The following is a 17,121-nucleotide window of genomic DNA, read 5'->3' as shown; positions in this document are numbered from 1 at the left end:
ATGTCTCGAGTTACGAACAATACTGAGAATAGAATAGATTTAGAAGATGTTCTCGATAAGTTCAGTGTATATAGTTATTATTTTATGAAGATATCCTTTTTGATGTGTCTTATCTTCTTATCTAATAGTGTCTACTCGTGTAATTATATTTTTGCAACCGAGAAAACTTCTTACAGGTAATTTTTTTTAAGTTTGATTTGTCTTACAAAAATATTTTTTTTAATTATTTACTTTATTCCTTTATTTATTTGGTTATGACATTGATGATAATGCAGCTAAGCCATTTTTGAATTTAATGTATGTGGTTTTATTCTTTATCTTTTTTTTTATTTATACATATTTTGAACACGAAAGTAATAATAATAATAATAATAATAATAATAATCAATTTATTTGCCAGAATATGGTACAAATGGTGTTACATGATTAGACGAACAAACATATTCTGCCACGTATGGCATGCAAATATTATATTGAATGCAAATTTAACCTTATTATATAAAAGTACTAGCTTTTACCCGCGACTCCGTCCGCGCGGAATAAAAAAAATAGAAAACGGGGTAAAAATGATCCTATGTCCGTTTCCTGGTTCTAAGCTACCTGCCCACCAATTTTCAGTCAAATCGATTCAGCTGTTCTTGAGTTATAAATAGTGTAACTAACACGACTTTCTTTTATATATATAGATTCAAGTATTAAGCTTTATAAAAACATTGCTTAATACCAGTTACTAAATTAAGGTACAAAAAAAGTATTTTACTTACTAACATATGTTATAATACAAAATAGTATTAATGTATCTTTTTTGTCATTTCCGAGGAGAAATCTTCAAAAAGATATCCTGCTTTTTCGGCGCAAAGACAAGGTTATGTTAGATTTCTACTCACTAAAACCTTCTTGGCGGCCATCCTCAAGGGCGACTGCGAGGATCCCGGAATCTCCAATGGAACGCACAGGAAAACATTACTGTGTCTTAGCTTAAGTTAGGACTTAGACGGAGGACTCTGGTGCGTTTCTTCAAGATTCCGGAACCCTCTTTTTATTGCACTTGAGTCTGGACACAGAGAGTGATTTAGTGGCTCAAATCCCACTTAACCCTGTCTTACGCTCCAACGACAGGGTATCTTTGAAAGCCCCCCCCCCCCCGACATACCCACATCTAACCTTCATGATTTTGTATTTTTACAATGCAAGCTGAACCAATATTTAAGCTATTGTGTGAACATACAAATGAACATTTGAAGAAACAATTACACATGCCACCAGACATTTATATTAATAAGTTAACATATATATCAGTTATACTTCAAGGTTCTATGAACTTGAAACAAAAGAATACCTTTTCTGTAATAACTTATTTAGCTTGTTATTTTTACGGCGTATTATAAAATAACTAGCTGTCGTCCGCGATTCCGTCCGTCCAGAAATAAAAAAAACTTAATCAGTAACCTATGTGTACTGCAGACTATGGTCCACATCTATGCCAAATTTCAACGAGATCCGTTAAGCCTTTCTTGAGATACCTTTTTGCAGATTGAGGGATTTACATTTACACGTATGATATTAGTAAGATTTTAATACAAATTTCTTTCGCAAATGTCCTTCGAAATTAAACAGAAATCACAAATTAATATTTACAGTATTCAAGACAATATTGTTTTACATTATTTTTACTATAAAATAAATTGTAGACTAGACTGTTTTAAAAATACATGTGTAAATGTAAAAATACAATTAGAATTCGAAGAGTCTAATCTTACTAATTACAAATGCGAATGTTTAGACGGATGGACTCAACGGATCTTGTTGAAATTTGGCACACATGTAGAACATAGTCTGGAAGAACACATAGGCTATTTATTAAGTTTTTTTAACACCACGAGTACGGAGTCGCGGGAAAAGGCTTAATAAATACTATTTTAAAAATATTTGTTTTAATGATCTTTGTTAACCCATTGTATAGATCTGATTACGTCATAATACTACGTGGGTGAATGCACATTTTTTAGCCGACTTCAAAAAGAAGGAGGTTATCAATTCGACTGTATTTTTTATGTGTGTTACCACGAATCTCCGCCCCTGGTGTTCCGATTTTGATAAAAAATATTTCAATCGAAAGGTAGTGGTTGCGGATGGTTCCCATTTTCTTGTTTTTTTTTTTAAACTAGAAGACTAATAGATTTTGAGTTTAGCTTCTAAATGCGTTGCGAAAATCATGTACTTTTGTTGAAACGTGTTGTAATTTTACTAATGAAATATTTTAGATGCAAGGATCAATCGATAAATAATTCCGACCACATACAAGACGATTGTATGGAATGGGAATATGACAATCCAAATACATTTATGGCTGAAGTAAGTTTGTCATAACTAAACAAAATATACTAATCGAGCACAATTGATTAACATTTGATTTGTGAGATTTTTTTTTTTTTATTTCAGTTCCAATTGGCTAATCAAGAATGGAAAAGGACTCTTGTTGGGACCACGCATTGCTTTGGTTATATGGTCGGATTGTTAATTGTTGGTCCACTTTCTGATAGGTAATTATGATTTTTTTTTGTACTATGAATACATCATTAAATCTGATATATCATTTTCGTCATAGTATGATTTATTTTACATTTATTTTCTTAGCATTGTTGACCAGCAATTTTACTGAAAATTTATTCCGTCATGGTTTTTTTTATTATTAAATATTTTTACAACATAAGATTTGGCGGGTCTTATAAGCGAGAGAAACAGCTTGTGTTATACTGACTAACAATTGCAATGTATGGTCGCCAACAGAGATAACAACAGCGATGCGAAAAAAAGCGCATCACGAGTTTATTCGTGGCCGGTCAGCAATGTGTTGTACATTGACATAAATTATGTAATTACCCAATTATAAAATAAGAATACTATTTCAGATTAGGTAGAAAAAATGCTATAGTAGTAACAGCAGTACTTGGAGGAGTGTTTGGTGTGGCAAAAAGTTTCTCTCCTTTGTATTGGTTGTATATTGCACTAGAGTTCCTAGAAGCTGCAATAGGGGATCCAGGGTCTCCGGCGTATATCCTAAGTAAGTTATCATATTCAACATTTTTGACTTTTTTTTTAAATATGGAACTATTTAAGATCGGGATTCATCTAACGGTAAATACTGTATTAAGTATGTAGATGTATGAAGCCTTTTTATCTGATTTTAAAAATCAGCTTTATAGGTCGAACTGGTACTTTCTTGGCCAAATTTTACTATAGAAACTAATACTAGGTTCGAAGTAAGCCAAGTCACCATGAAGAACTGATCTACCTGACCTGACCTCAGGCAGGTTTTGTTTTGAGTCTACATCCAAAGTATGCATACATTAAATGTAATAAATTTGTTTTTAGTTACAGAATTGGTATCGAAGAAGTACAGAATCATATTTATAATGATCAGCTCATTCGGATGCGTTCTTGGTGGGTTCGTTACAGCCTTAGTGGCGTGGCTAGTACCATACTGGAGATATTTCTTAAGAGTTGTCTATACACCGGCACTTCTCTTCGTCTTTTATAAATATATGTTATGTGAAAGTCCTCGTTGGTTATTAATCAAAGGAAAAAAGGAAGAAGCTATTACAATATTAAAAAAAATTGCAAAAAATAATAATACGAAATTGGATAATATAGAAAAACTATCTTGTGAAGAATGCAAAGAGGAGAAATTTCAAAACATCCTTAAAGATACGTTACAATCTAAATTATTACGACGAAGGTTCTTTGTGTGTGTAATTTGGTGGATTACTTCTACATTTGTTAATTATGGTTTATCAATTAACTCGGTTCTTCTTCAAGGAAATAAATACTTGAATTACGCTTTCATATCACTATTGGAAGTGCCAGGCATTTTTATATTAACCTATATTTTGACACATTGTAACAGAAAACTTCCTCTAATGTGCTGTTTTACCGTCTCTGCAATATTATGTATCTCTCAACCATTTATTCCTTCAAGTAAGTATATTTAATGTTAAAGGAAAGGAATTTGTTACATTTTAATTGACTGCTTTTTTTTATAATTACGTAATTTAACGAAAGACTAAGCAAATAATTATCATTTTTATATCAGAGATTACCATACTTTTCTTCTGGTTTGCCTAGGCCAGGGATTCCCAAATGAGTCAAAGGGGACCCCAGGGGGTCGATATCGACCACCTGGGGTCGATATTGAACTTAAAGCATTGCTAATTCTCACTCTGTCTTCTTCTATTGACCTAAGTCAGAATGGAAAATAATAATCTCCAATAATTGATCTTAACAGGAGATAATTTGGCCTTGGGGGTCTGTGGAAACGGTTCATTTTGGAAAAGGGGGTCACTTGTCCAAAATAGTTTAAGGATCCCTGGCCTAGGCTGTATTTCGTTCAAAAAAACAACAACTTCGTTTCTGTGCGTGGCTATGAAAATCAAAGTTAAATTTAATTGATCTTTTCAGATTTGATTTGGCTGTCGGTAATCGTTTACGTTTCTGGTAAATTGTTTTCGTGGTTTTTCTTTGAAATAACGTACCTGTATACATCTGAATTATTTCCGACGCATACAAGAAATTCAATGCACGCGCTTTGTTCTTCTATTGGAAGAATTGGATCAATGACAGCTCCACAAACACAGTTACTGGTATGTGTATGACGAAATCTTTTAATTTCATTAACTCTCTCTAACATCCTTATTTTTAAGGTGGACTAAACTGTATATTTTGAAAATACTTCTATTAATATGTCGACGCTGGAAAGCGTAAACGCTGTAACCCCGAAAGTATGAACTTTACAGGAGAGCCAAAAAATCATAACTCGTGAGCTGATACGCCTACAAGAATGCGCTATTTAGCAATGTTTTGTAGTCTGTGCTAACCTATCGTTTGATAATGGTTGAAATTATTAACGTGTGAAAAACATATTCGCGATTTCAAGGGTTACAGCGTTTATGCTTTCCAGCGTCGATGTGTTCAATCCTTTTTTTTAATACTTATGTTTCAAGTGATAAAGGCACCCAAAATATACAAAAAATTGTTAGTATTTTTTAAGAAAACAGTTAAAAGATGGAAAATAGATTTCTTGTAAATTTTTATATCGTAAGATAAAAAAAATATTATTACTTAAGATTAGATTATAAGTAATAATATTATAAATGCGGATGTTTCGTTGGATGGATGGCTATTTGTTTGAAGGTATCTCCATAATGCCTTAACAGATCTGTATGAAATTTGGCATGTATATAGAAAATAGTTTGAAAGAATACATAGGCTACAAATATATTTTTTTTAATTCCGCGGGGTCGGAATCCAGGGCGACAGCTAGTCATTAATAATTTCTAAATCCCATAGAATCAACTATACTTAATACTTACTAATATTTCTAGATGGCGTACTGGTCTGGTTTACCTCAGATGTTATTTGGTATGACATCGTTACTGGCTGCCGGAGTAACACTGTTAGTGCCAGATGTTTCCAATGAAGCATTACCAGATACAGTCAAACAGGCGGAAACGATGGGTAAAACAGATTACAAGAAATCGGAGATAGAAAAAAATACGATGACAGATGTGACACGCTTATGATTGTTATTTTTTATTATTTCAATTGTATTTTTAACATTTAGATGATAGATGATAAAATGATGATAGAAATAATTTGGTTTAACTTAACTAGAGTACACTTAGTCTGCTTACACCAAGCGGCTAGAGTGTTAATTAGTGTTAGATACACTCTAGCCACTTTATGGATAATTTATTTTGCTTATATAAATACAACTCGATATTCAATAGCACTTCTGAAACCAAAACTACTCAGCCATAAATTTACAGCGCTTGATAGTACTTTATATTATACGGTTTATAAACTTCAAACTTGTGGAGCGAAGAACCAACTGAAAGGTATAGACAGGTATTGTGAAGGATCTTCGATTCCGTCTCATTGGCGAGGCGGGTCACGTTTGGGGACGTTAAAGCGTTTATTTTCACCTCAAACCTCGAGGTTGGCCGACAATAGTTTATATTTATATCTAACCTTTACTTAAAGGTCAAAGGCGGCGATTATATTACAAATTTATTTATAATTTTTTTAGCAAATACTAACCAGAGTTTCTCGATAAACCGAAGTAGGCTTTGGTGTCCGTCAATATTAGCTTTCCACGGTCCCGCGCTACTTCGGTCCAAGACTTGACTCTCCTGCACCTCACTCAAAACCTATCCACCTCATCCTTGATAATACTTGAGGCAGTCGCCTGGATGTCATTCAATCGGCCGTCCCATGGATTCTGTCACTGGTTACGAAATAAAAACATAAGTAATGTTGTAAGTTTGTATTTATTACGACCTCAGATAATTTCATCGTTGGTTTCTGAGACCTAAATCCCACTATAAAACATATTGTTATATCTGTTTTGTGAAAGATGATGAGAGGGATGACATGTACAGGAATTTTTATTTCAGAAACCAACGATTAGACAGATATAAGATGGTGGAGAATGGATTAAAAATTTTAAAAGACACTGAGAAAGTAATCTCCAAAGCTAAAAACTTTCCTCATAAAAAGACTATAAAAGTAAATTACAAAATAAATAGGCCGCTTAAATCAAATTTAACTTTCTGTTTGTTCGGTATCAGTAATCTAGCTAATCAATCTAGGAGTGCGCGGACCCTTCACTTTTAATTATACTATTATTAAAACATTGTCTCAGATAAATGACAACAATTTTTTTAAAGTTGATTTATACCAAGTCGCAGTTTCAAATTACTCTTGTTATTTCTCGTCGTTAATACTTAATACTGTCTCTTTTTCATGCATAATTAAAATAGACAAGTTAAAGGATGTCAGTGGCAAGTGAATCTTGTGTCCCGGGTTCGATTCCGTCTCAAGAAAAATACATGATTATACTGGTCTAAAACATAACGCGGAAAGTTTAATAATTGAAAAGACTTAATGTTGTATAAAATCTATATATATAAAAGAAAGTCGTGTTAGTTACACTATTTATAACTCAAGATCGGTCGAACTGATTTAGCTGAAATTTGATGGGGAGGTAGCTTAGAACTAGGAGACGGACATAGGAACTTTTTTATTTTGTGTGCATTTTTTTTATTCCGCGCGGACGGAGTCGCGGGTAAAAGCTAGTCCTAAATATTCTCCGTTTCTCTTAATTTTTTATTTTTCAATCAAATATTTTTTTTTATATTTATTTCCATTTATATTATTTTCAATACGGCTAAAACTTTTATTTATTCCCGAGAGTATTTTACCTGAAACGAATTAATGGCTATTAAAATACAAACCAATTCCCAAAGGCATCGCTAATGGATTCACAAAAAAAAAAAAAAAAACGAATTCTTTGATAGAAGATGAAAGGAACCTTAAGTGATTGTAAATAACATGTTGGTTAAATATAGTAAAGGGCATTTGATTTGGCACGTCTGGGACAGGAGTAACTTATTGTCCGACGTGCCAACTTAAGCACCGAGTATTATCTATCTATCTTATATATATAAAAGAAAGTCGTATTAGTTACACTATTTATAACTCAAGAACGGCTGAATCGATTTGACTGAAAATTGGTGGGCAGGTAGCTTAGAACCAGGAAACGGACATAGGATAATTTTTACTCCGTTTTCTATTTTTTATTCCGCGCGGACGGAGTCGCGGGTAAAAGCTAGTTACTAATAAAATAGGTTTTCGTATTTCGTGAAAAATTTTTAATGTTTTAAATACTTTATTAGTTTTGTAATGTTTTTAAAGGTAAAGGCAAAGGGCATTGTACGCTAAGACACTTTTTAGATAAAACAAACTAACAAAAAACTAGGAATAAATTCCTTTTCAAGGCAAAAGTGGTCATCAGATAGGCTTATAATAGTAACGATAAGAAAAAGGTTACTCCAAGATTAATTTAATGTAAGTTTTAGTTAACAACTATGGTAAAAAATTAAGACACTTTCTAAGTAATTTTAACACCGAATATTTTGTAATTTTTATAGTTTTGCTGAGCGTCGGTGAATCAGGAGTTAAGCAAGACTTGTAATCTGCAGGTCCTGGGTTCGTATCCCGCCATATACCAATGTGTTTTTCGATTCTCGATTTACGTATGTACATTTATCCGACGTTCTAACGGTGAAGGAAAACATCATGATGCTGCACATATCTGAGAAGAAATTCAATGATATGTGTGAAGTCAACCAACCCGCACTGGGCTAGCGTTTACTATGGCCTAGTCACCCCTAACTTGGGGTAGGCTCCGAACCTCTGAGTGGGGATGTAGTGAGCTGATGATGAAATGAAATAGTTTTGCTTTTTTAATTATTAGCAACATTAATTGTCCATCGTCTCAACTAGCCAAGAAATTTAGAAAGAAAATTAGTAGTCTCCCTAGAATTTTATTCATAGAACGATCCAGTTTACGTAACTTTCAGAAATTCGGTTACTAAAATCGACTACCTTTGAGGACAGGACGACTATTTGAATATCTGTCGACTTTGTACTTTCAAATGGTAGAAGTTAGTAGTCCCCCGGATAGTTTACTTTATATATAGATTTCAAAGGCTAATTTTATTCCCAAGTGACTGGTCGATTTTATTTGAGCTTATATATTTTTTATTCTGTGATAATGTTTGTGTTTATCTGGACTGATGATTAATTGGTTATCAATTGAATTTTAGAATTAATTTTCAAAAGAAGAAACAATTATATTGAATTTTAAAAAATGAGTCTAGTATATTGTTTTCAGCTTGTAAATTTGTATTGGAGCGTCGGTGACTCAGGGGTTACACTTGACTTGCAATTTGCAGGTCCTGGGTTCGAATCCCGCCATGTACCAATGTGTTTTTTGATTTTCGATTACATATATCCGACGTTCTTACGGTGAAGGAAAACATCGTGATGCAACCTGCACATATCTGAGAAGAAATTCAATGATATCTGTGAAGTCAACCAACCCGTATTGGGCCAGCGTGGTTGACTAAGGCCTAGTCACCCCTAACTTGGGTTAAGGTCCCCTCAATGAAGACGTATAGTGAGCTGATGATCCACGTTGTAAATTGACGAACCGATAGATGTTACAATATTTACACAATAAAATGGATATCCTACTTGAATGCTATAAATTACAAATGGATGTAAATCTAAGTAACATATGTAAAACAAGCAAGTTTGCGTTCTCATATCTGTTATCTGCGGATTTTCTACAAGTCTTGGCTTCTGACGTTGAAATACAAACGTTTCACAGAATAAGATAACCGTGACTTTTCACTACGGAAACATATTTATAAAAGTCTAAGTTTTTTAATGTATACCATTTGTTTAAAATCTCGGATCTCATAGTCTGGAAAAACACATAGGTTACTTATAAAAATTTTTTACATCCGCGCGGACGGAGTGGCAGACGACAGCTATTACTCAATCAAAGGATTTTACAGCAATTTATAAGGGTCACTATGAATTTATCCGGGTATTTGAAAAGCTGAATAAAAAGTAACTTAAAAAATTTCGTCATGGTCTCAAAGGTTTTAAATTCGAAAATGGCTCCATAGCCGAATTTCCGAGGCGGAAATGACCGAGAGGCCTGTCCGTCGCCGCCCTCCGCCTCCTCTCTCCGCCGCCCGCACTCACCGGAAGTGCCGGCTCTCGCTGCTTCACTAACATTTTGTTGTTGCCTTTACCCACTTTACTATTTGCACTTTTTATTCAACGAAAATAGTAAAGTTTGTCTTTATCAATTTAATTTTCTTCTACTAGTTATTACTAATGACTACTAAAAATGAAATCTAAAAGTAATGATTATTTCAATGCATTTTTCTTCCTATTATTCACTTTTAAAAGAAACTTATCAAAGACATTTTATAATTATTGATATAGTCACTGCTTCTTTTCGTAACAAAGCAGCTAATCTGATTCTGACTAAAATGAATATATACTTGGGTACATGAAAAATAAAAATAAACAAAAGTGGCTCGCTGGCCGGCAATTGTTTGAGCTGAGTGGATCTAATTTAGCTTCATTGTATTACAATGGTCGAGGTTCTTATGTAAATTTAGAAAGACCGACCCATTTTAAGTGGATAACAATGTCAAAATGAGAACTTGAGCAATAAAAAAACATTACAGAAAGGTTAGCCACAACTTCAACTTTAAATACACGCTTGGATAAAAAAATTATTTGTATACAGTTCTTAGTAGTACAGTCAGTTTGTTTTGTTATTAAGAAATAGTATGGCAGTACGTCATATTATGTATTCTATAGGAGGCAGTAGTTCTCTATTGTAAAATTGGCGCGCCATCTTCATCCGTCTTGGACTTCGAGAACTTTGGTAAATCTCTCTACACTTCAACCTTCCTTACTTGGAATGTCGGTACTCTACTAAAACGATTTGAAAATTGTTTTCATTATTGGGAAGCTTCACTACCCTGGATGACAAAGGTTATATTACTAGATTCATTTAATTCCGCGCAGACGAAGTTGTTGAAAACTGCTTTTTGTATACAAAAAAATGAAAATGAATATTACTAGTAACATGGAAGGAAAAAGAAAGCTACTTGAAGTCATTACTATAATACAGCTCTGGTAAGACAAATGGTAACAATTGCAGCCGACAGAGGTCACTCTAGTGGAAAATACCAAGCATTTTTATTATTATGCATTTTTCTAAACAGTGAAGCGAGAAATATAAATATTGACTTGAGAAAACGTTTGTTCATTCATAATTGATAAATTAATGAAAGAGGAATTTATTATTAAATAAACATCCGATTACTAACATTCAGTTTTTACATTTTAAATGATTTTTACAAATAATTTTAAAGCTAGATTTATTTTCTTCACCTTTATTGTGGACATTAAAGTCATTTACAAAGCTTTCTCTAAAGTTATTTATCAATTAGGTAAATATTTCGTGAGAGAAATGAAATTATTGACTTAATTTAAGTTTCATTAACTAAGTTCGAAACCTTTGATGACAGGTTTACTTGTAATTTAATCAATTTTCATTTTGATTTGAAATTGAAGCACAATGAAATGTAGCTGTGAGTTTCCTTTGACATATAAAACACATTGCTATCTCTATTATTTCAAACACAGTGAGAGGGATATGTAAAAACGTTTCGCAGAAGTTTTTTTAAACAACTTGGAATCGTGTGGACGAATAACGCAAACATTAACAGAAATAAACTTATATAAATAAGCTTTATCTCACATGAATATACAGTGTTTTGAAGTTGAAGATACATCCACAAGATATCATAAAACATCGTAGTGTGTTCGCATCGCAATCAAAGTGCAGAAACATAGCTCATCGAAAGTTCATGAACATCAGAGATATATTGAGATGTAAATATTTGTCATTTTTACTGGCAGAGTTCCCGCTTTGAATAGCTAGATTAATTCTTTGTCCGAGGTAGCTGCCAACTCTTCGGTCTCCTGTTATGTCGACTAACCTTTTTACTATTTCCTTAAAAAGCCTTCAAGCGCTAGGACCACACGGACCAAGGGTTAAATTAAGTATTAAGTTACTACATTTGGGTAGATATCAATTTATAGGCAATTTCCGAAGTCAATTAATTAAAGGACAAACAACAAAGCAAGCGATCTCTTCAGTCCCGTAAACAATCCGCGCGCTCAGACAGCTGACATTTATTGAAAAACTTTATTTAATACCAAAAGTACGAACTTGACTAAACTTGGAACTGTCATTCGGGACAGGTAATTTTGCCAATGTAATAGAACATTTAGCGACGGGGAAGGGAATCAAAATTAATCTATCTACACTCAAACATATAAAAGTTTACATATATAAAAAAATGACAAGTATCCCATATCTTTACATATTTCATTAATCCGTCTATTTGAAAATTTAACACAAATATATTTTTTACTAGCTGTCGCCCGCGACTCCGTCCGCGCGCAGTTAAAAAATGGGGGGGGGTATGAAAAATAGATGTTGGCCGATTCTCAGACCTACTGAATATGCTCACAAAATTTCATGAGAATCGGTCAAGCCGTTTCGGAGGAGTACGAGAACGAAAACTGTGACACGAGAATTTTATATATTTCAACTTTACATTATCCATTCAAGTTTAAAAAAGGGTATAAGCGAAATACAATATATCGTTATTATTTTCGTAAAAGCTTATTGTAACCGTAATAATGAACATCAAAATATCTAAGTATGTAAGTAGCATCGTTAAAGTAACAGTTATAAGTAATGCGGGTAGGAGTTTAATATTTACCGTAGCAAGTGATAATTGCGGGTAGTCGGTGCTCGGCGCTCGGTAGTTGGTGACGTCACGCGCGCCGGGAGTGCTGCGCAAATATTTGAGCGAGTTTAATTAAATCGAAATTACTTACCACATCCCTTGGGCCTTGGGGGAACACTTCGTTAGTTTAAAGTGTCCCAGTAAAATAATTAATCTACGTATCCAATGATAGTAAGATCACTTTTTTTAATTTTGATTTTTTTAATAAACTAATAGGAAAAATGTTTTAAATGTTATGATAATTAAATTTATCATCCGAAGAAGAACTTTTTTCATGAGGGAGATCGTGATGTTTTTCGTGTAATTTTAAAACTTGGTATAAGTCTTCATGGAATAAATACTGAACAGCTTCAATGTCAAATAACCGTGGGATTCCGAGACCAAATTCTCCGTTTAAAACATATCATCTCTATTTTGTCAACGATAATGACAGGGATGACGATATGTTTTTAAAGATATTTTGATCTCAGAAACTTTCCTTAGTTAATCCTCAACCAGGAACACAAACAAAGAAATACACAAATGTATTAGCAACTTTAACCGAGCTACTTTTGATTTTTTTCTGGCGAGCGTTTCCGAGTCGGAAATGAACGAGGGCGGTCCGCGTACTATCAGAATCCAGATGTCACTCAGCGGAAGTTCAACCACTCTCTATCGCCCTCTTCTGACTCACTTACAGTAATTACTTTTTTTATTATTTAAATATACATTTTACATTTCATTTCAGTACTCATTTACATGGTTGTGTTAGAAGCAATATGGAATAAAATTAATTATTCCCATACATGTTATAAAATGGCGGAGAAGGCATATAAATTAAGAAAATCCAAAGAAAATTATTTTATCTAAATTTGGTCAAGTCAAGTACGTGATCTCTTCTAGTGATACCATTTCTGCTGATCAAATAATGTTATATTAAGATTATTAACTAAATAAAATAAAATAAATATACAGATATAAACCATATTTGTTTTTATTTACGCACAAAAACGCATTACCGATACGAAAATGTGGCGGATGTTGAGCACTCGGTGCGGAAGTGGGAGAGCGCACGGCGCGGCACATCTGCCCGTTGACCGCTACCGGAACTCAATTCTGCGCTTACGGCTAAAATTTAACAAAAAAATGCTTTTTTCCGCTTTTCCTTTTTACGTAACTAAACTTTATAAAACATTATATCGCAATAAAGAAGAAGTAATTAAAAACATTATTACGATAGTCATTATAAGATGTGATTTAAAAAAAACTTTGCAACGTTTTTAATACATACGGATATTTTTAACCCAGGTACCTATTATACATAATACTACAAAACATTATCTATATCGTTCATTTATAAAACAATTAACTTCACAATTGCCCAAATAACGTATCACTATTGTAACAATTTACCTTGGAATAAATACGATATTTTTTCACTTAAACTAACATACGTATGAAATGTAAAATATATATGTTGGTAGCTATCGCTAATTAATACGTTTGTTTAAATATATACATTGGTAGTCTACACAAAGTACATATATTGTCTTAAAATTAACTCTAATAAAGTAAAAAAATAGTATACTATACATGTAATGTATGCTTTGCACCTACCTATAAAAAATTGCTTCGGCGTTACACTAAAATTGTAAAAAAACTAAAGTCTAAAAAAAAGTAAAACATATACAATAATAATGTATCTCTTTCATTATTCACATTTGTGTCAATGAAGCCTTATTGTTATCTTTTGTAATATGTGGCGACATTTGAACATCAGGAACACCCAACTCTTCCGCTTGACGCACCGTATCTGGTAGGGCTTGGTTAGATATATCCGGCACAGTTATAGTTAGCAGACCAGCGAACGTGGACACTAAACCGAAGATCAATGGAGGAAAACCTGACCAATACTCCATCTGGAATCATACTGATTATTGTAATACACTAGTTGACGCACCCGACTCCATCCAAGTAGCCTATGTTCTACGTCTGTGCGATATTTTATCCAGATCGGTTACCGTTACGGAGATACCTTCTAACAAACATCTATCCATCTCAACATTCACATTTATAATACTCGTATTAGTAAGATAAGAAGTTTGATTATCTTATTTACCATTCGACAGTTACAGATTCATATGTATTTAATAATTAAACACACTGTTGCACTGTTGCTTGTAAATATCTCTGCTGGCATGTACATTGTATACACTTATGTCAGTTCTATTGAAGATATTTATAAGTGTGTTTTGTCAATCTATTTTTTAACTTCCCCGAGTTAGATTAGCAAACTTTGGTAGACTTTTTTTAATGATTTAATTATGTATTATGAAATTACCAGTAAAGGTGTTTGTGGAGCAATGATTGCTCCAATTCTTCCTAATGATGAACAAAGCGCGTGCATTGAGTTTCTTGTCAACGTCGGATACAGTTCTGATGTATACAAGTATGTTATTCCAAAATACAGGGAAGTCATCAACTTCCCAATCATGTAGAGCAATATTGACAGCCAAGACAGATCTAAAAAATAAGGCCTAGAATTATCCAATAGATAAGATATCAAATGTAGGTCAGGTCGAGTTAGTGTATTTATAGGACAAAAAAAATATTCTTTCGTCTCTATAGGTAAAGATAATAAATTTTATTAATAAACAAAAAATAACAAATCAAATTTACTTTTCGGTACAAACGGCTGAGATATACACAATATAGCAGCGGCAAAAAAGCAACTCATCAACGGATATTTTCTTCTAAATCGGATCATAATAAATGTCATCATAAACATTCCCAATGCTTCAACAATGCCCAACAAGGCGAAATTAACATACTTGTTTCCATACAACGTTACTGCATTTATTGACATGCCGTAGTTTACAAATGTAGATGTCGTCCACCATACTAAACATACGAAAAATCTTTTACGTAGCAATTTTGACTGAAAAGTGGTCTTAAGAACATTTAGAAAATCAGTCTTAACGCAATCTTCACAAGCAATGTTTTCTAGAACATTCTTCTCCACCAGTAAATTGTTTCTTCTTACTGCTTTTTCTAAAATCGAAGCCGCTTTTGCCTTTTTCTTCTTTATAAGCAACCATCTTGGGCTTTCATCTAAGAAAAATATGTACAACACATAAAGAAGACAGGGTGCATAGAGGATACGTAAATATATCTTCCAGAATGGAAATAGCCATGCCACTAATGCGGTCATGAACGTGCCAAATGGATGACCCAGGATACACATTAACGTGAAAATAATTCTCTGATTACCGGACACTATTTCTGTCACTGAAACAAAAACGTGGATTAAGAATTAAAAAGTTAGCATTTGTCTTTTTTGTTTTTCTTTTCATTTGAAAGTAATCTATCAAGATCCTTACTTAAAATGTAGCAAGGTGAACAACAATCACCAATAGCAGCTTCCAGGAATTCTAACACGCAGTAAAACCAGTACCAGGGTGAAAAACTTTTCGCTACACCGAAAACACCGCCAAGTGTACCGGTCACTACAAGCACCTTCTTTCGGCCGAACCTAAAATTTGAGTAAAAATTTAAACGAATAATTGAAATATCGAATCTAAAAACAAGCTGCCAAATTCAAACATGGACATGGACACCAGACCAGTAACTAACTGTACCTGTCAGATAAAGGTCCCACAATCAATAAGCCGGCCATAATTCCCAAACTGTGCATAGATCCCACAAGAGTCCGTTTCCATTCTTGGTTAGCTAGATTGTACTGAAAATAGAGATACTATTATTAGTTTCTATGCCAAATTCAAATCGATTCATTTATCTTCGAAACAAAAATGCTACCAAGTTTAAAATTAAGCAAAAAAATTTAACTAAATGTGTTACCTCGGCCACAAAACTATTTGGATCGTCATATTCCCACTCAGCACAAATGTTTGTTGTGTTATATATGTAATGTTTGCATCTGAAAAGATTATTGTTAGTGTAAAAGACAATGCTATATAAAGTAGGCTCAGTTAGATAAAAAAATTTATTCTTTATTCAGAAAGCACATATTGATTAATTAATTAATAACGGCTTAACTCACGTGTGATCGTCCGGTGACGGCACCGACTAGTTTCGGACCCGTCGGGGGTCCATCTTCAGGGCGAGTGTTTATTTTGAGGACTTCGCGGTCGCGTCCCGTCTCGCACTCAGTGCCCCTCGACGGTTCCGAAACTAGTCGGTGCCATCACCGGACGATCACACGTGAGTTAAGCCGTCCTTAATTAATTTTTTCTAAAGATAAAAATCTTTATTTTAAACAATATCTTGTTAAAATTACCTGTAAGTTACCTTCTCAGTAACAAATATAAAATTAGTATTATGTATTGTATTAAACGCGAACGATATAAACAATAAGAAAGCGACTTGCAAATGATAACGCTTGTATATTTTTAACTTCACCAACACACTTTCTAAACTGTTTTCTTTCATATCACTAATGACCGCCATTTTCTTTAAGATTATTTCTATTTTATTAAAACACTTATTTTTAATTCAAAAACATTTATACACTTGATAATAACATTTAACGAATTCAATGAAACATTATGCGTAACCAATCGCTTGTAGAGGTAAAAACTTTTTGCACGTTTTCAACAACTATTGTGTTATCATTCAACCTTGTCAATTCTTCTCAACGTCTATTTAAGTAAATAAGATTTTTATGATATTAACACTTCACTTTGATGTGCTACTATGATAAAGAAAACAATCATAGGTGTATTGTCTAAATGTTATTTTTATTATAAACCGTTTTTATTGATGTTGAATTGATATTAAGAGGAAACGAAACTGAGGTGCATGTGTGTAGATGTATGAATGTGCATGTATGCAAGAGAGGTGTGTGTGGACCGCGCCAAATGAAGGTCCT

General features: G+C 33.3%; 2 protein-coding genes across 2 annotated transcripts; one reads left to right on the top strand and one right to left on the bottom strand.

Moving 5' to 3' along the window:
- On the top strand, positions 1-5,579 carry LOC106708646 (solute carrier family 22 member 2). Its single transcript, XM_014500183.2, has 7 exons — positions 1-176; positions 2,265-2,355; positions 2,443-2,543; positions 2,913-3,064; positions 3,376-3,978; positions 4,459-4,640; positions 5,382-5,579. Exons 1-7 carry the CDS (start codon positions 1-3, stop codon positions 5,577-5,579), a joined length of 1,503 nt encoding a protein of 500 aa, XP_014355669.2.
- An 8,359-nt stretch (positions 5,580-13,938) lies between these two features.
- Positions 13,939-16,877, bottom strand: LOC106708768 (solute carrier family 22 member 3). Its single transcript, XM_014500320.2, has 7 exons — positions 16,531-16,877; positions 16,092-16,170; positions 15,872-15,972; positions 15,614-15,765; positions 14,913-15,521; positions 14,575-14,756; positions 13,939-14,152 (listed from the first exon to the last, which is right to left on the bottom strand). The coding sequence occupies exons 1-7, from the start codon at positions 16,698-16,700 to the stop codon at positions 13,949-13,951; spliced, it is 1,497 nt and encodes a 498-aa protein (XP_014355806.2). The 5' UTR covers positions 16,701-16,877; the 3' UTR covers positions 13,939-13,948.
- Positions 16,878-17,121: the final 244 nt, after the last annotated feature.

Source organism: Papilio machaon, chromosome 5 (genome assembly GCF_912999745.1).
Source record: "Papilio machaon chromosome 5, ilPapMach1.1, whole genome shotgun sequence".
Lineage (NCBI taxonomy): Eukaryota > Metazoa > Arthropoda > Insecta > Lepidoptera > Papilionidae > Papilio > Papilio machaon.
The sequence above is the reverse complement of the archived record's forward strand: the minus strand, read 5'-3'. Positions and strand labels throughout refer to the sequence as shown.

Bases quoted from the DNA above. Each gene is read 5' to 3' on its own strand.
- LOC106708768 (XM_014500320.2), bottom strand. From the start codon at position 16,700: ATGGCGGTCATTAGTGATATGAAAGAAAACAGTTTAGAAAGTGTGTTG. The intron at 15,522-15,613 runs GTAAGGATCTTG...TTTTTGTTTCAG, and splicing joins TTCACCTTGCTACATTTTAA to TGACAGAAATAGTGTCCGGT. The intron at 14,153-14,574 runs GTAATTTCATAA...GTATGATTCCAG, and splicing joins CTCCACAAACACCTTTACTG to ATGGAGTATTGGTCAGGTTT.
- LOC106708646 (XM_014500183.2), top strand. From the start codon at position 1: ATGTCTCGAGTTACGAACAATACTGAGAATAGAATAGATTTAGAAGAT. The intron at 2,356-2,442 runs GTAAGTTTGTCA...TTTTTATTTCAG, and splicing joins CAAATACATTTATGGCTGAA to TTCCAATTGGCTAATCAAGA. The intron at 3,979-4,458 runs GTAAGTATATTT...TGATCTTTTCAG, and splicing joins TCAACCATTTATTCCTTCAA to ATTTGATTTGGCTGTCGGTA.